This window comes from Hyposmocoma kahamanoa, unplaced genomic scaffold (genome assembly GCF_003589595.1).
Source record: "Hyposmocoma kahamanoa isolate Upper Pololo Valley unplaced genomic scaffold, ASM358959v1 262, whole genome shotgun sequence".
NCBI classification, from domain to species: Eukaryota; Metazoa; Arthropoda; class Insecta; order Lepidoptera; family Cosmopterigidae; genus Hyposmocoma; species Hyposmocoma kahamanoa.
This window is the reverse complement of record NW_020653765.1, coordinates 1,267,938-1,295,748: the sequence shown is the minus strand read 5'-3', so window position 1 is coordinate 1,295,748 and position 27,811 is coordinate 1,267,938. Positions and strand designations below refer to the sequence as shown.

The following is a 27,811-nucleotide window of genomic DNA, read 5'->3' as shown; positions in this document are numbered from 1 at the left end:
GCAATATAACCTCTAAAGTTGTAACTAAAAACATAACTGTACCTGTCTACATTTTTTAAAACTTTTAATTATGATGTTGATGACTCTCTGTGTAATGTTAGGTAATGTAGATATCGTTTATTTTTTTACAGAAGAACCAATCTAATACTCTTAAAATACCATTGTCCACATCATCAGTAAAGAAAAATCATTAACAAATAATACTCCCACAATCATAAACTGCCTCCGTGGCCGAACGGGACGGTAACCATGCTGGTCTGCTACGCAGAGGTCCCGGGTTCGATTCCCGGGCCGGGAGAAATATTTGTATGGCCTACATTTATTTCTCGCGTTAGTTTGGGTGTAATTTGTGGTGTACTCTGTGTGTGGTCCATAGCACCCGCGACACAGGGTTTCCCTAGTGTTTATTTATTTATATATTTAATCCCACATGTTATTTTTTATGATACCAAGTGCTGGACGAACAAGTCATGCGTTTGTTGGTAAGCGACATACCTGTCCATAACAGTTGCAGTTTCACTCATAGCTTTAAGACACAAAGATCTGAGACATAAGTTGTCAAGTCCCATGTGCCTGTAAATTCACCAGCACCCTTACCCTTCAGAACCGAAACGCAGTCATTTTTTTTTATTCCATTGTAAGTGCGCATTTGACCTCCATCTCATCTAATGGAAAGTGACGATAATGAGAGTGACATATAAATAATGCCTATTCACTCGCGCCTTGAAAAGGTCCAAGTTATAAAGTTCAGGTAACAAGTCCACAGGCAGCGAATTCCACTGCATGGCCGTTCGCCATATACATGTGGAAGCGTAACGCTTTGTGCGAATCTTTGGAATATTCACAACATAGGGGTGGAACCCAAGCCTACGCCTAGTCCCCCGGTGATGGAAAGGGGAAGGCGGAATTAAGTCTTGTAATTCCATCGCACACTCTCCGTGATATATCCTGTAAAATACCGATAGCAGGCAACTTTACGACGGTGTTCAAGGTTCTGCAGCTTAGTCTCTATTAATTCCGAGTCACCCTTTATAAGCCTCTTGGCACACTTGTCAATTGTATCCAAGGTGGCTAGTTGGTAAGTAGCAGAGCCATCCCACAGGTAGCAGCAGTACTCATGCTCACTTTCCTGGATGAACTCTTACACAAAAAACTCTACTGCTACTTAAAAACCTTCCACGAGGCGTGGTAAGCCATTGATATAAACTAACCGGATCTAGAAATAGATAACTAACTTGGACCTAGAAATGAACTTGAGGGACACCTATGTTAATTATCACCCTTCATAACTCTGTACACTATCACTCTAATACGATTTAAAGAGGTAATTTCTAATGTACTCATCATTTTGCTACACTGCGTTTATAATTTACTTATTACTAATTCAGTATTTTTATGACCAATGCGCTAGTCAGTACATCGTGTGCAGAATGCTTAAAAAAAACTTAATATGCCTTTGTTACAAAACATGTGTACAAAGGTGTTACATATTAAGGACACTGGCAGCTGCATTGTCTTTTGTCAGGTATTTGATTAGGTCTGTTTTATACAGTGGACTAAAGATAGAAAATTGATAATATGTTTTTCTTGAAAAATGGATCTTTCTTGTTTTTAAAAGTGCCTTCAGTTCAGCTGAGATGGGTTATGAATCTTCTTTGACGTGTAGGTTTCCTCATCAAAACGCTCATAGTAAATTTCAAAAAAAAATTCGCACATAAATTTCTCTGTTTGAGGTCAAAGTAGCGTTGAGTAGGTCAAAGCATTAGGCTACCACGGTTGTAGAATATTCTACTTAAAATTTTACACTATCAGTCACGATTTATATTAGATGTACTTATTAAATCTCTTATTGTTATATTGTTATATTTTATTATTGTTTGGACTGCGTGATTATAGAGTATTTATAAATTATTGCATGAAAATTATATAAAAAGCATGAAAACTTTTAAATGACGCAAGGCCTAATGCCTTTATAATCTGTATATCATAAAGAAATAAATGATTTGATTTGAATATGGTAGGAAGCCTTCGTAGCTATTGAAACGCAGCGAGTGAGGCTTTCTTGGCATTCACGCAAATAGATAAATTGCCTAACCGAATCACCGGGTAGATGCGATATGAATGACATTTGAAACTATCACAAAAAATATATACTTCTAAACTTTCGCGTTGCATTGTACTAACATTTGGAAAAGGGAATAAACACGTTTATATACGAATAGGTATTTTTCACACCTACCTAGTTTCCCGACGTTTCGTCAGCCCGCGACCACGGCCAGGGCAACCTGGCCGAAACGTCGGGAAAAATGTAGCTTTAATACAATTCAAATGTCGAAAAATATTTAAAAGGAAACAATTTTTTCGCGCTTAAACGTGTAAACCTGTGAAAAAAGAAAAATAAATATTAGACAACACCACATAAGTTGCTCTGATCCCATAGTAAGTAGCTAAAGCACTTGTGTTATGGAAATCAGAAACAACAACGGTACCACAAACACCCAGACCCGAGAAAATAAAAAAAATAGTTTCTACATGGACACGGCCGGGGATCGAACCCGGGACCTCAGAGATGGTGACACCATGGACAAGCCACTTGACCACGAAGGTCGTCAAAATGACAAGGACTGCTTCACTCCGGCAGAAAATTGACAACCTGCCTAATATTAATTTTATAACATGAATGACTAAGCAAAAGTCTTACCTAACACGAATGTGAAATCTATGAGACAAACTAAATACAAAATTATTCGGTGAATATTACAATATATCTTGTAGGCACTAAAACAGTCATTTACAAGATTACAATTCAGATAAAGTCCAAGAGAAACGGTGCATCTGGATGCCTTTTGACCTAACGATGTGGATGTGGTCATAAGCGACCGGGGGCGGACACTATTTCCTTATTCCAAATTAGCTCTGATTATATTCCTTTAGAATTATTTATTGACTTTAATTAAATAATAAATAAATAAAAAATCTGTAATTTGAAAACATTCGGCAAGTAACAAACTTCGATTTGAGAGACTAATCCAAAAGGAAACCAAGAATCTAATGTAGAAATGGCATTTAGAAGTAGTAAAACTACTTGGGAAAGGGTTTGTCCAAGGAAGTACTGCCACTGTACCTATTTCTACCACCAAGCAGTAATGTGAGCATTACTGTGTTCGAGCTTTGAAGGTAAGGGCGTAGTGCCTCTTAATTGCAATTTAAAGCTCTGAGTGGCCAGACCATCAAGTGGTGAAACATGGTGTGAAACCTAAATGAAGTGGCCGATACAAACTATGAAAAGAAATAGAAAGTGAGTAAGGAAAAGAACAGAAATAAACACAATACGCAAAATTCACCCCACGATTTGCAATAATGATAATCGACACCTAAAACCAAAAAGAGAAATACAGTAAAATAGTATAAAAGAGCAAGGAGTTTGCGACATCAAGGTCTCACTTAGTCATATGAAATAATATTACAATAATTGACAAAAGGTGGTTATGATACTTTACGAAACAATTACCCGCTAGCTATAACAATGCTTTTCCACCGACTAGGCGAGACGAGACGAGGCGAGATGAGAATTGAAAACTCACCAGCCTATTTCCCAATAGCTGTCGCGAGCTCGCTGTTGATATTAATAGCTATCGCGAACACTCGCGAGATCGATAGTGAACATACATTGCTGTTCAGTTCGTCTAGCGATAGACACGCGGTGGAAGTAATATACCCCGTAAATTATTACTATGAAATACGTTAACGGAAGAAAAATCAGGTGAAGAGACTATAAAAAGAAATAATCATATACTTTTTTTACAATCTCGCAATTTATATTAATCGAGGGATGGCGTGAATCATGTTTTCGTTACAACAAAACACTATGCAGGCAGCAATACCATTCAATATTATACCAACAAATAATTTAATTCTCGCTCGCACATCCTGGTCAATTCAGACCATTTCCACCGAAGATGCCCGACGAGAGAATCGAAATTTTGCCATAAAAATTTGAGTCTTCGTCTCCCCTCGCTTGTGAAAGAGCACCTTAATAGCCCTTGCTTATTATACCGCTTTTTCTTCGACACTCAAACCACACCACATTGTCAACATGTTCTAAAGTCGATAAAGAATTATGTGTTCCAAACATCGAGTTTATAATTCCTAAATACATAGCCGCCATTATTTGTCTACCGTGGGAACGTTTACGCTTGTACCCGATTAAATATATTCGTCTATTCATAATTTTGCATTACAAATTAGGTTTTTATTTTTAATTTTATGGATTAGAATACTGATTGCCTAGTTTCCGTTGATACTAGTTAACGGGTAAATAATAAATTTGAAATTTCAAACGACTTTTTTTCACAAGTAGTTATAAAAATTTTCGTTGCTGTTCCTATCCGCCCATATCTATAGATTAACCATATTTCATAATTGGTAAAATTTGAAATTATTATTAGCAACACGAACTTTTTGACACCAATATTGTTTTTTGTGGTCAATTCCATTTTCAAATTCAAATTATAAAATTGACCGAAAAAAATTCCATCGGTGTTAAAAAAAATTAATTAAAAACCTGATTTTCAGTAAGTAGTAAAAATGGGCGTGATTCCTAGACGCTTATGATGTGTGCAAATGCTTAGACAAATACATATTCCTAATATAATTCGTAAGACATGGATGGTATAGTCGATAAGTAATGTTCCTTAACTCTCATTTTAAAAATAGCTAACGATTTACTTTCGTAACAGTAATAGGAAGTGCGGTCTAAAGTCTGACCACATTTACAGAGAACTCACTCCTTCCTAGAATCAGCTCTATCACAAAGATCTGAGGGACACTGTCACTGCGTCCGACACCCTGAGACAAAAGTTGACAAGTCCCATGTGCCTATAATTTCACCAGCACCCTTACTTTTCTAAACCGGAACGCAGTAATGCCCAGATTACTGCTTGGCGGCAGAAATAGTTAAAGTGGCAGTAATATGGAATAACTCTTTCACACTACTACTACTACCATATGCTACATATTATTGTGCTGCGTGCTAATTTTATCACCAACGGTCATGGTTGTTCCAATTACAATTGTTACGCTTGGAATCTATACAACCTCAAATGGCTTTGGTTGATTCCGCACAACAGTGAAAGTGTTGAAACGATCACTGTGGAAAAAATAGGTAGTAAAATTGAGGACGAAATAGAACACTTTTACTATACGATATACAAAAAATAAATTGTGAATTAAAGCCAGTGCCCCTGCCGCCCGACGCAAGCAAAATTAACCGTATTAGTACGGCAAAAATTTATATTCGAGCTCAGGTAGTCTCGACTCTTAGGGCGGCTATACATGGGCAGCTTGAAGCAGATACGAGCTGGTTCAAGCCTATATGCAAGCTTCAAGCTGCGACAACATAGCAAACTACAGTCTTCTATGTACACACATACACCGAACTGCTCGAGCAGTTGTGATTCTTCGGGCGGCTTGCAGCGCGGTGAAATTTCATCGTGCATTCAAGCAATCACCAGTCATACACTGACTGCTCTCGCGCAGTTACCTCCGCTCGCGTTCTTCATTCCACGTCACGCGCGCATTTTCGCGGCACTAAATTCTACGCCGCCGCCGTCGTCGTCTGAGCAAGAGTAGCAGTAGTAGTCAATATCCATGTTGCTACTGATTTGAATGAAATTGAAATTATGACTTGTTGCTCAAACTGTTGACTATGACGCAGTGGCGAGGCGTCCATAAAACTCGATTCCCACCGGCTTGCCTAAAATTTTCCACGTATATTCAAAAGACAGCGCGCATATCCCGCCATTTAAAAATCGTACACTCGAAATTTCAAATAATTCATTAATAAACGCGTGCGTAAAGTCCTTGATAATACGACGTATTGTAGCTTTCCTGGTGGATGAATAAGCCGTCATTGTCCTGGCATTTATTTCATCCATGAAATGAAAATACACGCACACATTTGCAAAAAAATATAGTGGAATACGACCTAATAATGGCGGCCCATAACCCGAAGGTTATTGGGTAATCATCGAATAGCGTTCACGTAAATTTCAATCTTATTTCCACTCAGTTACGGTTTGTTTTTAAACAACGATGACTTTGGCGATAATCGCCAACTTACAGGAAAATAACTTAAGGTTAATTCCTGTAAGTTGCCTGCTGTGATATTAAAATAAACTGGGCACAATAAGCAGCCTTATTTCTAAGTAGCCAATTGCTAATATATATTCTCCTATTATAAATCGAATTAAAATCGTCAACAATTTATTTTATCTATAACTACTTAGTTATTTTATATACCTTAATATATTTTAATATTAATAGCAATTATGATAGGGAAAACCACTTGCACGAATTCTACTTGCACTTTAGGGGCTTTTTTGATTAATTTCATGCCGTGAGATTCCAGTGAAACCAATAATTTGTGACCTGGTAGCAAATGAGACAATATGGAATGAAAACTGTGCAATTTTGTACTTTACAGTAACCAGAACCGCCAAAATATTGCTGTATTCTTCTTTTTCGTTTCATATTAATAGATTCTTATGGATCTATGTAGAATCCTACGTTGACACCTAAGAAAGTAATATTTGTACAACGAGTATTTTTTTGAAAGATACATCTCAAATTACCAATAGAAAAACAAATATAAATAACAATACAAAACACACTAATCGTTCCCCAAAAGCCTTACCTTTGTAACACAAATACACCCTCACAATTCAAGGGCATTACTCAAAGAAACCGATCTGTCAACGGCTTAATGGCACCGAAACAATTTACCAACAAAAAAGAAGGAAACACACGTCACAGCGTACCACTTCCGTTTCCTTGTGACAACAAAAAAGTAACAAAACCTTCTCGGGAAAATCCTTCGGGCAAGTTTTGGACTGTTCACCCTATTTAACTGTCATCGATGAAAACTCAATTCTGTTTCCATAACTGTTAGAGTCAAATTCGTGTCTTATAATATTGGTAGTTAGGGTAAAGATTCCAGTTGCGGCCATAAAGGAAACCATTATTTTCGAGGGGTTATACCGAAAGCATTTGTATCGCGAATTTGAAGAAGTTCGACAGTTTGTTTTCGAGTGCATTTCGTCATTAATCAATGTTTTGTTCGAATTCTCAAAGAGAGTTTTATATGTTGTTTTACCTGTTTTCTCCCAAGGCGTTTTTCTTTCTTTGACAGTTTTTCTTTCTAATTGATTGTTTTGGGATTTATTTTTGCGCTTGTTAAAATTTTTATTTTTTTGTTTCTTTCAATGTCGAAAAAAATCTGTGTAACTAATACGTTCTAGTGCAAATAACGAAATTACTGTATATTCTTTAGCAATGAAAGTAGAATAATAATAACTTTTTTATAAAAAAAAAACTAATTTCAGAAGGTTCCGACATGAACGCGGCGTACTATAAGCGTTTCTATAAGCGTATTAATTTAAAGGCCCTATTAGGAGCATTTAATACTGAAAATGCAAGGTAGCTCGAATTGTGTTTATCGAGTCCAGCTTCCATGGATAACCTGCGTCCAGTCTCCATGGATGACCAGCGAATTGATAGGCCACGAAAATAGACTCAATAGACTGGCAGGAATTCAAAATTAGACCGACTTTCTTTAGGACAAAAGACGACGACCGACTTTCTTTTGACAAAGAACTACGAGGGTCGTGACTAAACCTTTCAATTCCCCTGACTGAATTTGTATAGATGGACGTACATTGTTCTTGATTACTGCTGCCTTAAAAGTCAACTGGATGAAGTCAAGTGACAGAGGTCTGTGACAACCCTGTACACTGGCTGATCTGGGGTCAGAACCTGAAGTTATCAGGTTCCAGTGCCCGCAAAGGTTATAGTGCCCATCTCGTAAGTGCCCTAAGGTCGGTAGGGAGGGTCACTATAATCAAAACTAACGCAAAATTCGGTAATCTAAGCTATAGCTTAGTAACTGCAAGTTTATATAGGGCTGCAGGGTTCATCGACTTATTGCTTTGGAGACGAAGTAGGTAAGAAGTATTCTTTACAAAGTGATCTTAGTATTTAATTACTTGTCAGGAAAGGCTTCGCATCAAAGAGTCAGAACGGCTACCTAATATTAATAGAAGCAACGTAGGGCGCGGAGTCAGCTGCATTTTCTTAAAGGAGCTAAGAAACCGATGTCCGATCAGGAATTGGAATTGTGTGGACAGTACTTTAGAAATACATTTTAAATTTTTAGTCTTTAGGATTTTTCACGCACGGCGTTGTAGAGGCTCAATAAGAACGTACGCAAAAGTTTACTGGCTGCGACTGAATCTCGTTTGACTCGCGTTAAGCGCATCATGAGCGCGTCCGTCACCTGCGCGTAAGAAATACGTTGTGTGTTTAGGTTCTAAGAGTTATTGTGTTTTTAATCAAATTCTTTGAAGAGTGTCCCGCGACGTATTTTGCAAAGTATTTTATGATTTTATGTTTATTGTGTTAACATGTTGAACGTGTACACAAAACATCTTAATCATAAAACATCTAAAAAGGTAGTCACATAAGCAATAACTTGGAATGTAATGTAACGTAAATCATGTAATGTTCATTTTATTATAAATGTTGAATAATATAATCACTGACTTGTGATATATAACATTTTTATCACTAAGTAAATAAGTCATTTATTCATACACTTTTAACTTTAGAATAGCTACTTACACAGCAGGCTCTTGCGCTTGGAATGTATTGGTACTGATAAGGTTAATTATTCTAGGTTTCCATGTTTTAAAATAAAATATCTTAATTACAATACCTATTTTAAGCCTCGATGTCCTAAAATAAATATTTGATTACAATACAATACTTTAACAAGGTTATGGCAGAATAACGAGTACAAAATGGTTACCTATCACAAACTCGAATTTTATTTCCCGAAATAACGTTTGTTCGAATTTTGATTACACCGAAAACCTAATTATAACGATACCGTTGTTCTTTCAGGATATGTGGGATGTTTGTCGCAAAGACACAATTAGGTTCAGCTAGGTTAGGTTTAAGTTAGGTTTAAAAGAAAAAACATTTTCCTCTCAAAATGACTTTCGAGGTTATGACAATTCGAGCAAACGTTATTTCTGGAAAATACCATTTCGGATACTGATAGTTAACCATAACAAATAGCTACTTTTGTAACCAATTTGACAAACAAATCAACTAGATGGAGCTTAATGCATACATTTTTATGGATAGAGCTAACTATTCTTTTACTATTTTTAGGATTAGCGCCATCTACCTATACTAGGAAGCATTAATTTATAAATTAGTTTTTAACACACAATGCCATCTATTGACACGCATATTATTATTCAGATAGCTCATGATTAATATTTAAATCATATTTACAAGGAAAAAACTGACGTCGTATATTTCGTATTAAAGAATAATTAACTGAAACTGACGACCAGTTATATAATATATACTTCTTTCAGAATATCGATCAGCGTCATTTAGACATAAGACGGAATTTTGACCTTTTTTAGAATTACGATCTGTAGTAGTATGGAGATTCGCAGTCCACTTGTGTAATTAAAGTTCATGCCTTAGCTTAACAACGCAATGGCTGCTTAACGCACTTTGGTGAAATAATCATGTCTAGATAATTAAAACTCCTGTAGTCGTATCCATAGAAATCTTTCATCGGATTTCATAACGGCAGCGGGGGATAAAATTGCACGTAGCATAAAGGGAAGCTGCGGATATAGAAAATCTCTCAATACCAGCCGATCGGTTCAAAGGCGGCCAGCCTGTAATAACTTGAGAGCTATGTCCTAACTTCTCTCATACTTAGACCTAAGTATAAGGTTCTACAAGAATTTTACTTTGCTTTGAAGAACGGTGTATCTACAGGAAAACTTTAAAAGATGTAGTGACATCATCTTAATTTCGAGGCGTTACAACGTTCTCTGTTGCATTATAGCCTAGTTACAAGTTTTTTTTTATTTATGTGCCAGACAACCGCTTCAACCTATTTCTGCCACCAAGTTTCGGTTTTAAAGGGTAAGGGAGGTGGTGAAATTACAGGCAACTGGGACTTGTCAAATTATGTCGCAGGGTGACGGGCGTAGCGGCAGTTCCCCTCAGATCTTTGCGACTTAAAGCACTGAGTGTCACTGGAACCGCGTGTTGTTGGTGCTTAACTTGGTTGGCACGTGGTATGAAAAAATAGACAAGACATTTTCCGAATATGATGATACTACCTGTAATCAAACCTAGGGCCTCGTTGTTCAGCATCCACAGTGTAAACCGTTAGGTCTTTTTTTACAATATCATGTGACGGGACGAATAAGTCGTGCGCCTGATGATAAGTTCCACGCCTGTCCATAACTGTTGCAGTGCCACTCAGAGCTCGCAAAGATCTGAGGGGCACTGGCACTGCGCCCGTCACCCTGAGACATAAGTTGACAAGTCCCATGTGCCTGTAATTTCACCCACACTCTTACACTTCAAAACGGGAACGCAGTAATGCTGACATTACTGCTTGGCGGCAGTAATAGGTAAGGTAGGTAAGGTAAGGTGGCAGTACTTCTTGGATGAACTCTTTCACAAGGAGCTCTACTGCTACTAAACCGAGGTCGTCAAATTAACCGTATGTTCAGTTTGTGAGTGGTATATATAGAGAGGTATTCTGCGAAAGTACAGCATAATGGTTTATTTTGAACTGATTGCCTACACTTATACCAACTTCTCCTGCATAAAAACAGAAATAAATAACTAAACAACTCCGGAAAAATAGAGTCATTTCCTAAGTGTAACAATCGTCAAAACCTAAGAACTCGAGAAATAAGTTGAGGAGACGGTCTCGTGATAGGTGTTGGTCATCGTTGTCCACGGAAATTTGCAACACAAAAGAAGCTGTCTTTGAAAAGACCTCGATGACCCAAGGGCTTTGACTGAGAATGCTAAATGAGTAGGTCCTGGGTTTGATTACCAGAAAAGCCAACTTGGAAATGAATTTTCCTAAGTTAGTTCTGTTCTGGGCAATCTAGGAATTCCATTGCTCGGGCACCAGTACAGAGAATTTCCTAATTTGAGATCAGCTAACGGTGACTACCTGGCACATTATTATTTGAGATCACTATTTACTTGCTTTTTTGAAAAACTCTATGAGAGCAAGGGAAACTCTCAGTTCAGCCCGTACTTTCTTTTCAGGGTCTGGCTGATCATTTCACCATGCTGCTCCGAACCATGTACGTTAGTTTTTTATGATATGAAGTCACGAGCAAGTTGTAGGACTGGTTAGTAAGACGCCTATTCTTAACAGTTGCAGTGCCACTAAGAGCTTTAAATCGCAAAGATCTGAGAGGCGCTGTCACTGTGCCCTTCGCCCTGAGACATGAAGTTGACAAGTTCTATGTGACTGTAATTTCTCAAGCAATTTTACTTTTCAAAACCAGGACGCAGGAAGCACCTAAAAGAAACAACTTACAAATCACAATATTTCCACACAAACAATCTAAGTACATTATCACCGCACTATGAAAATAATTTAAAAAAAAAAACAAAAAATTACCGATATAAAGTTACAACATGTTAGAGACAGACCAACCTTTCGTAATCAAAGAATTCTTAGTTCATTAAAAGTGTTTGATTTCATTAGATATCTTGTTTATCACATGGTGTTATCATCTAACAGAAATCTACATTATTGTCACAGGGCAAACAACACCGCTCAAATTATTTTTGAGTAATTTTAAAGGGGAGCGATAACGTAGCAATATTATTTTGCCGTCCTTATTATAAACAATGTAATCGACTGTTTTAACAAAGTGAGTTATTAATATTTCGGAAATCAGCAAAACAAGATTTAGGTACAGCCCCCTGTAAGCGGTTTTTTTTAATATTTTAATTAGTTTCCATTCTATTGGTGCGAATATGTCGACAGTCACCAAAATGCAAATGTTGTTTGTAACAAGGAGGGCCGCATTGTGTACAAGATTTTTCAAGCTAATGTTGCTCATTAAAATGCTCTATTCAAGGATTACAAATAATTCTAACCCAACCGATGCCTTAAGGCCCATTTAGATGGGGAGAGTTTCTCGCACGCTTCGTGACGAAAACTCGTAGGCGATTATCGTAAGCAATAATCGCCATAAGATTATCGTATCATAATGTTTACATTCAGGCAAGAACTAAAATCTCGCCTACGATTATGTCATACGAGATTCGCAAGCAACTTAATCGCCTCCTCGACTGTTTATACGGAGAAATATGTAGTAAGGAGATTCTTGCTTACGAGTTTTCGACTTGTCTAAACACGATCTCGTATGACATTTTTTCAAGTTCATACGATTATCGTACAAATCGGTTCGAACCGTTTTGAGTGCGAGAATTGCCATTCGAGTTCAGTGATTACTGCGGTGTATGACTATGGATATATCAAAATGATGCAAAAACCCATTGACTTACAATTATATGGACGTCGGGTCCGCGCTAAAAAGTGTCCGCACTTGTAAGGCGCTAAAATCGTATACAGAGCGCGACACTCCGCTTTAGTCTTCATTTGTTCGACTGACAGCGCGATACTGCGATGACATTACAATTTAAATTTCGAATAGGTTGACTTGGGACATTTTTTTCGTGGTTTTTGTATTAGACCCGTCGTCCATTTATTTGTAAGTCAATGCAAAAACCATTCAAATTTGAAACTGCTGATAATATTAAGTTCATTGCACTGTATAGAAATATAATTTTGATTTATCATTTTTTTTTTAATTTTATAACTACTGACACAAACAAAAACTGACAATTATGATAAATTTATAGGGCGAGTGAGTGCGTGAGTGACTGAGTGAGTGAGTGAGTGAGTGAGTGATGAGTGAGTGAGTGAGTCAGTGAGTGGTGAGTGAGTGAGCGAGTGAGCGAGTGATTGAGTCAGTGAGTGAGTGAGTGAGTGAGTGAGTAGGGAGTGAGTAGGGAATGAGTGGGGAGTGAGTGAGTGGGGAGTTAATGAGGAGTGTTTATTGAAAAGTACTTGAAAAGTCGTGTCGGCCATCTTGGATTTAGAAATAAATGCTATGTTCGTAATGAGCACCCCCAAATACCTCAAAAACGATACTCTACTTGCCATTATTTGAAAAGTGCGGGCACTACTTTTCATCCTGGATTTAAAACGAGAGCACCCTAAATACTATATTGCCCACGCTATATTCGACCACAGAGGCACTCACTCACTCACCGTTATTTGAATTTTTTTTTTCGCCCTCGTTCCATTAATTCTTGTCTTAGAAAAGCAGTGATAATCAAAACACCCTCGCGCACTGCACTCGTGGTAGAAGCACAGAAACTCGAAATACGATTTTTGCTTTCGAGTTCTGTTTACACGGAGACGTTCAATATTGAAAGGCCATTAAGGCCTTTACTTTCTCAAACTCGTATTTTATAAAGAGTGATTATTTAGGAGATGGGAAAAATTTCAGTTTATTTTAAATTTCTTATCACGGGTGTTAATTTGGATGCATTACTTTAAGAATAAATAAGCTAGTGTGTAAATATGAAGGAAATGTGATGTGAAATCAGCCTGCAAAATTTGTATATACAATCTATTTATTTCATTTCAGTAACTTTGTGCTCTAAGATACGAGTTTGAGAAAGTAAGCCGACGCGAAATAATAAAATACATGTGATCATTCGCCGACTTTTATCACATGAAAGTGATAAAAATAACACAAGCTATACGAAACAAATTATGTACATAATATATGAGAAATATTTATATAATAAATAAAAAAATAAAATAAATAAAATGTTTTTTTATTTAGGTACACACCCACTAATAAATTTAACATAATAAATAACCTTATAATAATCCTAAAAAATCCTTCATAATAAATAATCCTTTTATAAAAAAGTTATCGACTATTTATTTGTAGAATCTTGGCACCTCTCGCCTGAAAAATTGATATTTTGGACATGTGGCCTTATTACAACCACGAGTGCGAATTATATGTCTAGGTTACACAGTTTTTATTGATATTCGTATTTTATTTTTTTCTGAAGTTCAAAAATAAAGCCATATGTGATCATGCGTCAAGTACTTTTATCACATAATGCAAACTACATGAAACAAATTACGTATGTATGAAATTTTGTAACTCTCATATTTAAGCATAAAGAAGCCTCTCTCCTGAAAAGTTATGATTTTAGAAAACCTCCAATGACCATGTTGTGTCAATTAACAGTTACAAAGTACCCTTTGTAAATAAATACGAGTACTTATAGTAATCGAGCAATTTGTTGACTGGGTCTACCTGTACGCAATTCTGGATGAAATAATTGCGAGGCTTGGCTTAATTTTTCTTACAATTTATATTTTCTTTTTTATTTGTTCTTATTATTCATAATAAAATACAGAGATTAACAAATGACAGGGAACTATAGACACAAACTCTTCAAGCAAAGGGTGTAATAGAATATTTATATGAATTGTTTCTTACCGTGTCAAACCAATAAATACATAATAATATTTAAAAAAAGCTGCAGAAATGATTTTTCATTTTATCCGCTAACGCGATGCGCTCTTCCTACCGCAAAATGGCGGCTATTTGGTTTCGCAAATTAGAAAAGCATTCAGTTTAAATACAAGTTTTTATAAATAAAAATTATTATTCTGCTTTGCAGTAAAATGCAGTAATACACCACAAATCCTGCACTTAAAAAGCACTAATGAAATTTTTGGTGTACTTGGATAAATATGATAATATTCCGTTAGAATAGAACCACTCACTTACTCACGTTTATCATGAAATTACTCCTTAAAGTATAGTTTATAAACATTTATATTCAGGGTAAACTTAAAAAACGCTACTTACGGTATGTTTTCAATAAATAAACACCGAAATCACCAGCCCAAACAATAACACACAGGATTGTCGTGACGTATTTTTGAAGTTGTTTTTTTTTTAAATGACAGACCGAGGCATTAAAAACTTTATGGTTTGTTAGAGTAGTTACCGAAATAGCAATTAATATTAGTTTTTTACCTGTTATAACTTCGATATCCGATAAATCGGTATAAAATCAACAACCTCTAGGTGTGGTATGCGTCTACGGCTGCATGTATCGCGTGAGCGGTTATTATATACAGGTAAAAAAGACAATAGAAGCTTAAATACTAGAAAGTAAATTAGTGTTTTTAAATTAGGTATATGAATAAAATTGGGTCCCCGCGGCAAGGTGCCCAAGATGCTGGCAGCGTTCCCCCTTTGTATTGCTATGTAATGCGTTGGGCAAGGTAGCTACCGGCCCTTGGGTTTCCCAGACGGTCTATTTTTTTTCGTATTTTCAGTACGTTTTTAAATTACGCTTAATTTATATATTACATAACAATATTAAGGAATTTTCTATTCAGGTATTATAATTGTAGATAGGTATTTTGAAAAATAAGTAATTTTGAAAACGACTCAATTTGTATTGCTTTGATAAAACCGAAAGTTCTTGTTGTAATGAAATCATAAAACACTGTAAGTGCAAGCAGCAAACAAGATTTTGACCTAAGTATTATTTTTAACACTGTTTTGTTTGGTTTATAGTGTTTTTTTAAACTTGTCTATGCCCCAACAGTGGGACGTACACAGTCGTAAGACTGTATAGTGTTTCAACAAGGACTGCCGCGATGCTATCTTCACAATTCGTAGGTTTGTTTGTGGACGGCTGTAATTTGAGATGGTTTATGCTTAACTATGGAATACATACGTGCTTTTTGTTTGACAAGCAAGTATTTAAACTATATGATAAAGAAAGTGATAACCTGGTTAATTCTTAATTGAGACGTCGATGGTTCGACGTGTATTTATGCTGTATCCCGTGGTAGATATGAGCGCCGATAATAGACCAGCCGACAGCGACGCGCCGACGAAACGGTGTCGGCGGCGGCGGAGTTTCGGCAGCGCGAGCGCGACCATGAAAGGAATTTGTATAACGTGTTTATTTTTACAAAAAATACTTTTTCAAAGGAAAAAGTAAAATAACGTATTTTCTATACTAATCAAATTTATATCAGTTCGATTAGGCGCTCCGATCGTACGCACGCGCACCCTTCCGTATTGTGTATGCGTAGTGTAAAGTTTTCTTAGAAACCTTAGAAACGTCAATTTCTGACGTCGCCATTTTCACTAAGGCTCAACTCACATTGGCGCAGAGTCGAAGCGTCGCGACGCGTCATGTTTTTCGCCTATTGCATATTCATCTCTATTTTCCCATTTTTAAGGTACAAATTTGTGTTATGCAAGTATGGAGTCAAGCGTCGACGCTTGGTTGCAGTCGAGCGGTAAAGCGCACTAATGCGAGCGTCATTGCGCCAGACGTTGTAGTTGAAAAACAGTACGCGACCCGACGCTTCGACTCTGCGCCAGTGTGAGTTGAGCCTACGCATACACAATAAGCGTGCGCGAGTTTACGATCGGAGCGCCTGATCGAATTAAATTGAACGGCGCGCCAATTGCATTTGTCGGTGGCAGCGCGGGGGGAAACTATCTATTCCGTGGTGGCATGACCTATCTATTACTTTAATTTCTAAGTAACATATTTTCGGTTTAAGGATGCTTGTTATACTGCAAGTTTTTTCCAACAGATGAGCCCTGATGATGATGAGATGAGAACTGTTATCAATTTGTTTACTATAAAAAATGACTTATGTAAACTACAAGAGACTCAGTATTTTTTTTTGTAATAACAGTAAAGCTGTGGAGCAGGGTGCTGGTTAAGCACTTTTCAATTTAAATCTCAGGGTGGCAGTTACAGAGCCTCTCAGATGTCTGCAATTTAAACATCTGATCAACTATTATGGACTTACCAGCGTCCAGGCGCATGACTTGTTTGTCCCATTATTTGGTATTATAAAAAAACGTAGGTGGCATTTAATAGTACTGTTGATACTGATATTCAGGAACAGGTTAAACTGTGTGTTATTTATTTGCATTTATGAATTTTATTAAATATCATGATGACTGTACTTCCGGAATATTCATATACTTTTTATGAAAATACTCCATTGCTTTGTTGTTCTTATTATTGATACAGTTTAGTAGCGGTAGAGCTCCTTGTGAAAGAGTTCGACCAGGAAAGTACTGCCACCTTACCTATTTCTGCCGCCAAGCATGTCCGCATTACTGTGTTCCGGTTTTGAAGGGTAAGGGTGTTGGTGAAATTACAAGACTTGTCAAGTTGTCTCAGGGCGCAGTGGCAGTGCATCTCAAATCTTTGCGACTTAAAGCTCTGATTGGCACTGCAACTGTTACGGACAGGCGTGTAGTTTACCATCAGGTGCACGACTTGTTCGTCCCGTCACTCGATATTATAAATATATATATATATATGAAGATTCAAGAAACACAAAGGAAAATTCCTACGGTAGGAACGAACGATACGGTATGAGTCAGCAGATCTTACTCAAAAACACACATTCACTCATACACACGCACACACACAAACAGAGTTTTTCGTTTCTTTTCCGAAATTAGTTATTTAATCTCCTAAAATGAATTTCATATAATATGTTGATCACTTTCCGTCTGCAAATGGCCTGTTCATTGCTTTTACCAAGGGATAGGCACTACATGTCGAGATACAGGATTTCCTAGTTCGACTGTAGTGGCTTCATTTAACTGAAGAGTACATTCAGCAGCCTATTATTGTACTTATGTTTGTTTACCTTAGCATTGGTAATTATGTAACTTTTGTCCCTGAATAAAATATTATTATTATTTGTATTTGATTTTAACGGCTTTTCTGTCATAGCGCCATTTATGAGAAACCTATGAAAAATTTATCAATAATAGTGCCTCTATAAATTTTTTTGAAACTGTGGAGTTTTGTTACAGTTATTTTTTTCATATATGTGGTATAATTGTTATACTAAGTGACGGGACGAACAAGCCGTGGGTCTGGTGGTAAGCGACAGGACTACCCATGACAGTTGCTGTACTACTCAGAACTTTAAATCGCAAAGACCTGAGGGGCACTGCCACTGCGCCCGCCACCTGAGACACGTGGTAAAGCCTACATTATTGCTTGGCGGCAGAACTTGCCTAGACGAACTGTTTCACAACACATAATAGCAAAATCACAAGGAGCTCTTCTAAAAGTTGTATTTAAATTTCCTCTTCATACAAAGGACTCTACATGAACAAAGTTCGATAGAAAAAGTGTCAATATGTCCTGTAACAGAGCAAGGCATAACTTAAGGCAAATGCCAATAAATCGAACCTTACTCCATATTAATTAGTTTGCGTGCGAGCTACGCTACTGAACTACGACGTTCACGATTTATACGAAATGAAAAGAATATTTAAATTTATGACAAATGTACTTGTCTATACGCACATCGCGTGTAAGACATGGGGATTATTTGCTTACTATTTAAATACTGTTTATTAAGGTCTACCAACAAGGAAAGGTCATGGTAAAAACACCTTGTAGAGATGTGAAATGAATGTAAGTGGAGAAGAGGTTAGTGTGAATTTTTAATTTTTTATGATACCTAGTGCTAGGATGAACAAGTCGCGTGCCTGATGATAAGCGACACGCCTGTCTATAGCATTGCAATACCACATGGAGCTTAAAATCGCAAAGATCTGAGACTGTTGTTAAAGTATATTATATAATTTATTAAATATGAAAAGCTCCGGTTTGGATATTATTGATCCAAAATCAAATATATTTAAAGGAATAGTAACTCATCTAGCACTTACAGATATTCACTGACTCCCTTGTCGTTTTAGTATTAAGTAAATACATGGTGAACAGAAGATCTGTCTTGTTAATGATAATAATGTCAACATACGTAAGATTACAATCTGTGACAGGCATTTTGTAATATCATATTTAGCATTTTACAATGATTATTTATAGTTATCTGATTTGTTGTCCATATAATGAACAAATGATTAAATTTCTTTCAAGTCGTATTATTGTTATTACTGTCTAGTGATTAAATGATTTTTACTACAGATAGATAGTTATATATAATTTTTACTAACGAATGTTTTAAAGAAAATGAGGTTGTTAATTAGATATTAAAATGAATGTTAAGGTCAAATAAAATATCTTAAATAAAAAACAAACGACATTAACGTATTTTGCTCATTGCATCCGAGTCGTATTCGTTTAAATCCGAGACTATACAAATCTAGAAAACTCGGACCCACTTCGGATTTCGCATGTCCGCTAAGTCCGAATCCGAAAAATACTAATATCGCTTGAACACCTAGAGATAAAAAGATTCCTGAGACATTTCGGACCGTCATTTCTCGGATTCGGAACCGGGGGTCTACTCTCGATCTCCGTCCGACACCCGTCCGAAACAATTACTGTTAAATAAGTAATATTCGACAAAATTAAAAGACAAGTATCAAGTACGAAGCTTCATTCGCATCACGCGTCTTTTCATTTGGTCAAGTATTGCTTATTTGGCAGTAATTGTTTCGGACGGATATAGGACAGAGATCGAGAGTAGACCCCTTGATACGAATTGGCCATTGTGTGCAAACGCTCTTAAGACGTAATATATAACGCACACACACGCACTCATAGTCCCGCACTAGGGAAACCCTGTATCGCAGGTACCATGGGGACATCCATAAACAACAACAAATTACATCCAAGCTCACGAGAGAAACAAAATATGTAAATCATACAAATATTTCTTCTGGCCCGGGAATTGAATCTAAGACCTTTGCGTGGCTGACCAGCATGGAAACCGTTCGGCCAAGGAGGCAGTTTAATGTGTTTTACTATTGTGTGATTTTTAGCATTCCAAAGTAATGTTTGTAAAAACATCTAAATTCAAAACTGTGCATTTACATAAATAAAAATCTTTTATTCTCAGACAGCATAGGTCCATAGTCTGTTGATAAGCAACCTTATACTATATTTGTAATAACTGAGTGTATGGTGAAATATATGAAGTATATGTATTTTACTAAGGAAATTAAAATTTTCAAAATCAAGATGTCCAAATATTCAAAGCATGGTATTCATAATATGGAATTCACTGAAACAATAATAATTGTGTTAAAAGTAAAAATTTAAGGTAACTAAAAAAATAAAATTAAGTCAGATAAAAATTCAAATTAGTAAATTCACAAATCAGCAAATAATAATATTTAAGGTCCTTCAGCTCTCACCTACAGACATGTGGCATTAATAATAAGAATACAATTAGGTAATTACTGAGTTCAGATTGACCAGTAATTGTACCTCGATCAAAATGTTCGCTAAAAATAAAATATGTCTTTGAATATACATCGGAATAATAAAAGCAACCTATCCTATCAATCAAAATAAAAATACAACGATACAACATTCTTCCCAGGAGATACAGGAACAGTAAATCAATTGTTGTTCACATTCGCTCTAAGCCTGCCCGGGGCGCGCAGGAGTGGCTTCATGCGATAGGTAATAATCAACTTTTATTCAGATTGCCAATGGACATAACTACACTCTTTCACTGCTATATGTACATACTAATTAAAAATAAAGTCGCGCTTGTGGTGAAATAAGGTGACATTTGCAAAATGACAACTTTTTAGGAGGAGGTTAAAGAGTCAATTACTACCACAGATCGAATTCAAATTTTTCCCGTACTAATACGGTTCTCGGATTTTTTTTTACAAACGTAATTAAAGCGATTTGAAAAATATATATCGTGTAGTATACGTACGCTGTTTACAGTTGATATAAAAACAATTCGCTGGTATATGTAAAGTCCCTATTGAATGCAGCGGTTTTTTTTTTGAAAATTTTTATGAATCATGTTTTCACACCGTATATTAATTAGTGTATATCCTTAATTTTACTATATATTACTTGCGAACCTCATGAATTTTTCTATGTGCTTGTTCTCGTGTCTTTGTATTTGGTTTTTCAACGACTTTTTAGCCGTAGCGCCATTTATGAGAAATCTATGAAAGTAATTTTTTCCGAGTGTTTGATCTTTGTATTAATAATTATAACAAACTAGTGGAGTAATTTCACAAAACATAATTGAATATCAATTCAATAAAAATTTAATTAATACAGCGAATAGCGACATCTCTCGCCAGGACTGGTAGCTGTAAAGGTACTAACTGGGTGATAAATCTGTCAAAGATTTCTCATAGATGGCGCTACGACTAAAAAGTCGTTGAAAAACCAAGTACAAAGACACGACGCAAGCACATAGAAAAATTCGTGAGGTCCGTTGGTTCGTTCCGTGGCTTAGTTGGTATAGCGTCTGGCACGGTATGCAAGAAGACGTCGGTTCGAATCCGACCGGATCGAAGGAATTTTTTCTGAGTGTTTTTTCCGAGTGTTCGATCTTTGTATTAATAATTATAACAAATCTATGAAAGTATTTCGTCGCCCAGTTAAGATACCTTTACAGCTACCAACCCTATCAATTACTTTTTCCAAAGTGATTGATTTTTCACTGTTATGCGAAATCAACCAATGCCGTTTGCGGTTCCATAGACCCTTAAAGATTCTACGTACGTAATTAGTCGATAACTCTTATGCTTAAATAAGAGAGTCATTAAATGTGTAACGAAATGTATATGTATACATAAGTTTCTTCATGACTTTCATGTGAAAAAAGCACTTTTGACTTAAGATCACATGTACTATTATACCAAAGGTTATTTAATATAAGTAAATGTTTTTTTTATACACAGGCGCCGAGTCGGTCCGGTTTTGAATGTAGTAACGACTCTTTCCTGACTGACTGATATAACTACTACTACCACTATACAACATAACACACAATTTTTGTCAATTTCTTTTTCAAATTCAAGTTATAAAATTGACCAGAAAACATCCATTAATGTTACAAATAATTAATTAAGAAAAAACCTGATTTTCAGTAATTGGCAGAACCGTGATTGATCCCTAATCTGCTTTACATTGTAACCTGTCAGTTCGCATGAACCTCATTTTCCTATAGGTTTTTGCCGCCAAGCAGTAATATAAACATTATTCATTCCGGTTTTGAAGAACTATAGGTACATGAGACTTGTTAACTTCACGTCTTGAGAGTGACGAGTGCAGTGGCAGTGCGTCACAGATCTTTCAAAGCTCTGAGTGGTACCTAAACCGTTATTATAAAACGTATTGCTTACCACCAGGTGCACTTACTCATCCCTTCACGTGATATCAGATTTGTGCCACTAGTAGGACCTTGCACTCACTACACGTTAAATAGGCGCCTAAATGTCTAATTGCGAACACCTGCCCGTTACACCACACCATGACATCATAAGGCGATTAACACACAGCACCGCTTCCCGCGACGGAGCGCGAGACGCGGAATCACTCGCGCGGTGGCGGAGACGCAGATCTGCGTCAACGCGCGGTTTAATCTGCGCGGGGGCAGCGGTCTAGTGGCACCGCGTCACTTAAAGTATTCGCTTCGCAGTTGTTCGCTGTAGTAATTGTATATGTATTCTTGTCAAAGAGATCCTTCTTTGACAAGAATGGTTAATAATACAGAACTCATTCAGGACTCATTTGGTTTTTGTTTACTCAAATAAAAAGACACCGAAGATATTGGATACATTCCTTTTTCCAAAACCAGATCGATAAATTTCAACTTCATTACAAAGATTTAAGAAAATATAAAGATAAATTTGGTCGATTTTCAATAGCAAATGCAAATTTATCGACGTCGAGATCTATTGTATAAAACTAAACATGTCCTTAAGCTTAAAAATCTGCGCGGTAGTGCGGAGCACAGTGTGCCATACCCTGCGGTTCGCCGCACACCTCCGCGCGCGCGGATAAGCGTTGTCAGTGTGTTCGACGGCGCGTGTTTTCCATACAAACTGAGGTACTTCAGTACAACGTTAAAAACGCAGCTCCGCGCTCCGTCGCGGGGCGTGGTGCAGTGTGATAATCGCCTAAGACGAGTTTTCAGGGCATAGTCTGTCACACTGGCCTAACGTGTGTTGGTTTCAATGTCGATACCTCCAATGAACACTACGCCAACTTAATTTTTGGACCTGTTCTGTTTTTTATTTTGTTTTTTGTTTCTTCTTTTTCACAAAATTCGTTTTCTTCGGTTTTTTTTCAATTTTGTTTTTTGTGTCTTTTATTTTCACAACATCGGTGAGCATAATATTAGTGAATAAATAATGGCTGTTTACAAATGCCGGAGTTATCGCGTAACATACATACAAAAAAACATACCTACAGTCGAATTGAGAACCTCCTCCTTTTTTTGAAGTCAGTTAAAAAACTGATTTTCAGTGCAGTCGAAGTACTATTAAGTCTAAACATTTAAGAGTATTTTGAGTCTCATTACACCTTCACCATCTAAATTACACGAGTATATATATACTTATTATTATATTCTCTGACAACAGAATAGAGAAATAATTGCTGAACAAAGCCGCTGTTGCTATAATATATATAATATAATAATAATAAAAGTGATATATGTATAATTATATTAATATGTATATGGTGTGGAGAGTTGGTGTTTATGTTAATTAGAGTGCCCCATGCCACTGTTGCAAAGGAACAGGGCCGGTTTTGTAAAAACCTTTAATTAAAGTTTAATAAGCTCCCACGAAAAAACTTACAATGGAATTTTTTTTTGACTTATAACCAGTATTGTGTCGCAGTTCTTATTTTATTTTTACACTACACGAACAGAGAACAGTTATTAAATAGTAAAAATACAGTTAAATATTTGGACAAGACCACAATTGGCAAAAATAATCTACACAGCATTATAAATTAATGTAAATGTAGAATTCTCAACAAAGCTTAATCTGAAAACGAAGGAGGAGTGATGCGGTGTGGGTTTCTCATTTTTGGTTTCGGGTCAGTACGTAATGTGATATGGTTGACGTTGGCAAATTGCTATTCTTAAATAAAATCTAATAAATATATAAAATCTTTAAGTTTATTTCCATCTTACATAAATTTTAGTTACTTGTGCCAAACAAAACAAAATTAATCTAAATTAAATTTAGTTTATTTCTCTAAACATAAGTACTACCACAATAGATGATCAGTATCTAACAACGTGTAACAACTGTGTGAGAAGTAAAAAAAAATACGTAAATTTAATCACACAATTTTTTTTCTATAATAGAAATGTGCTTAGAGATTTCGGCTATCACGTCATTTGGAACAAATTAAACGGGGATTAAGGCTTTGTGTAACCGGCCAGTGAACACCGGGGGTAAATCTTGGTAACCTCTGGCTAAGACTAATGTTCGCGCCGGGCCCTGCTCGCCGCATTGTGCTTTATTTGTATTCGCTAATGTAGACAATCTCTAATTACACGCAACGCCTTCCAAATGGCTAGGGTTGACACTTAGAAGTTAGGAATTGCAATTAATTTACTCTTAATGCATATTACTTATTTCCCTAATTCGTCACTTTAATAAAAAATGTTAGTTAGCATAAGTTCAGTTTTCGGTTGATTCGCCTCATCTCTTGACTAGATCTGGTGCTAGGGGTCATTGATAGCAAGAATTATCCGCTCTGGTCTACTGCCGCCGTTTATGAAAAGGCGCAAGTGACAAAACCGAGAAAACAATGTTTAAAGAAACTAGATTATAAAAATATCTACTTTTCCCTTGCGGTAACTTCATACCTTAACCACGTAAGAAAAAAAAGTGACAGATCGCCCTCTTTAAATGATCGCCGCAGTATACAAGTTGTTCATCCACTTGATATTATAAAAAAATACATAATACCTTTTTTGAAAAAATTCTACAGCTCGCAGTTAAAGAGCAGTAGAGCTGCTTGTGAAAGAGTTCGTCCAGGGCAGCACTGCCACCTTATGGTAATGGTAATGTCAGCATTACTGTGTTCCGGTTTTGAAGGTAAGGGTGCTGATGAAATTACAGGTACATGGGATTTGTCAACTTATGTCCCAGGGTAACGGTCGGAGTGGCATTGTCCTTTAGATCTTTGCGATTTAAAGCTCTAAGTGGCACTGCAACTGTTATGGACAGGCGTGTAGCTTACCATCAGGCGTACGACTTATTCGTTCCGTCACTTCATATTATAAAATATGATTACGGTACGGTACGGTATATGGTTTTTTTCACCCTACCTTTATTTTTTCATATATACACGATATTACAGTTTAAAAACGAATGCACTATGAAACTAAGCTAATTATGAAATAACAATAAAAATGAAAAGACAATACATTTTACTAATACACTTGATTCCTTAGCATCCATCCTTTCCCAGTATCTCTTAAGCATTCACAACACACAGCCGCCCATAGCCACGCAAGCAGATCACTTGACAGATTTTATGTTTTTCTAGTTTTAAACGGTCTTATAAGTTTGCATGAGCACCAAAATTCTTGTAGTAGCATGCGCTATTGCGCATGCTACTATGCTGCTAGTAATACCACGCTTAAATATTTTTAAGCGTGGTATTACTAGCAGCTTTGATCCCCGAAAAATTCCAAAGTTTTGTGGATCATCGAAAGGAGACCCGATTATAAAAATCATCGATGACTTGTAGAAGGTAGCGTAATGGTCTCTACAAAGAACACCCGTCTAATAAAGAACTAAAAACTACAGAGCAGTAATAGCTTAGCAGAGAGAAGAATGCCTAATAAGTAGGAGATTCTGTTTTGATTCTCACTGAGTATGCAAATATGCGCCCGGCAGTGCACGAAATCATCGACACGAATACTTAAGTGCGTACAGCTCTGGTTTTTAGATATGATGGTGATTATTTCTTCTTCCAAACCGTAACACTAGATCATCATCGACAACCCAGTGTAGATCCCACTGCTGGGCACGGATGTTCTTTAAAGAGAGAGCCAAAGACCGCAACGGTGGCCCAAAGTGGGCAGGAGGCTTCACACGTTTCACAATGGCAGGTTTGTCGCGATGTTTTCCAACACAGTTAGAAAGATGTATTTATTGTTTTGCAAATTATTTTGCACTTCACATTCATAAATATATGCACCTTCCTCATGAATTCGAAGCGCCGACCTCTCATTTCAAAAGCAACCATTCTCCCTATGGTAAAAAAGAAGTACCGCCAGTTTGAGGCGACGAGTAGAGAATAAATGAATAAGGCCATCCAGGATAGCATCGTACTCATAACGAAGATGTCCTTGTCAAAAAGTTCGTCCAGGGTACACTGCCACCTTACTTATTTCTGGTGTTGAAGAGGAAGAAATGGTGAAATTACGGACACATGGGATTTGTCAACTTACGTCTCGGGGTGACGGGCGCAGTGGCAGTGCCCCTCAGATTTTTGTGACTTGAAGCACTGAGTGGCACTCAACTGCTATGGACAGGCGTGTCGCTTAATACCAGGCGCACGACTTGTTCACACCGTCACTTGGTATCACGAAAAAAAAACTTTATATGTTTTTTATTAAAGTTTTCCAAAAAAAAAATTGTCAACGGAATGAAGGGCTAACAATAATCTCCGCTTGCAAACAAAATAATTTTAGTCGGGTCAGGTTTCAATTATGCAAAACAGTATGCAAAAGAATTCGTAAAAATAAAATTTCTTTTGAAATCAGTAAATGTTGCAAACCCTAATAGATTTAACGCCTCGGCGTTAGGAGCAGGGCCCGTAGGTGTTGTTTCGTCCCTAATTAGGACCATTAGGTGTCGGAATCCCTGTTCGCTTTCTACGTGGAACGTGTAAGGAAGGCCTTTGTTTAATTAGCTTTTATTACCATTCTGCTAGATTAATTTAGCCCACGACATGACTTTTGTCCTTCTCCCAATATTGCTGATTGGTTACATGCTCCATGGTCACGAGTTGACAGGCACGGACATTGAAATATTGGAAAAACTACTATCAGCGAAGTTGACGCGTTACCATCTTAAGGGTTTTTTGCGTACAGGCAATGGCGGTCAGTAACAGCAACACGCAGCTTGCTTGTTCTTGCAAACCAATAACCAAAGGGATAAATCATATTTTTATAATAAGTAAAAGGATGTTATAAAAAAGCATCTACAAAACAAGGTACGGGGTTAGCTACAATATCCACTTGCACATAATATTGTTTTGGAACTGGAAAGGCTATATTTTTTATGACACCAAGTAATAGGTCGTTCGCCTGATACTAAGCGACATGCCTGTCAATAACAGACGCAGTACCGCTCAGAACTTAAATCGCAAAGATCTAAGAGGCACTGCCATGGAGCTCATCAGTCATAAGTTGAAAAGTCCCATATGCCTGTAACCTTACCAGCAGCCCTTTAACGGCCTCTCTCTGAGTAGCTTGTACACCAATTGCATGGTGTCCCAATCTCTGAGGTCCCGGGTTCGATCCTCGGCCGGGGCGATGTAGAAACTAACTTTCCTATAAATTATCTCGGGTCTGGGTGTTTGTAGTACCGTCATTGTTACCGACTTCCACAACACAATTGCAACACAATGTGATGTTGTCTAATATTTATTTACAATATTACACCCGCCTGCGCCCGTCACCCTGAGGCATAAGTTGATAAGTCCCATGTGCCTGTAATTTCACCAGCGTTCTTACGCGGCTGCAGAAATAGGTAAGGTGGCAGTCTTCTTCAGTCTTCCCTGGACGAACTCTTTCACAAGGAATTATACCGCTACAAAAATTACTATATTACTATAATATGTATTAACATTCATACAGGGTGATAAACATGAGTTAATCGTCAAGTGAACAACCAGGAAACTCGTGAACTCTATAGACTAACTTTTGACCGATGTCACACACCGAAGTTCAAAAGGTGTGTATTTTTTAATCGAGTTAAATCTATCGCTTCCAATGCCTTCAAAATGTTTCGTAACTGCATTCCACAGCACATGTTGCTATATTACTGTGTTTTGTTTGGTACAGCAAATA

The 27,811-nt window shown here is 36.9% G+C and overlaps 1 protein-coding gene across 1 annotated transcript in view; it reads right to left on the bottom strand.

The window, feature by feature from the left end:
• Positions 1-8,215: 8,215 nt before the first annotated feature.
• The window catches only part of LOC113228905 (piggyBac transposable element-derived protein 3-like), a 61,257-nt gene continuing 41,661 nt past the window's right edge, over positions 8,216-27,811 (bottom strand). Inside the window, exon 3 of the mRNA XM_026462342.1 lies at positions 8,216-8,332. Coding sequence (XP_026318127.1) covers positions 8,216-8,332 — 117 coding nt within the window. The remainder of the gene's footprint in view (positions 8,333-27,811) is intronic.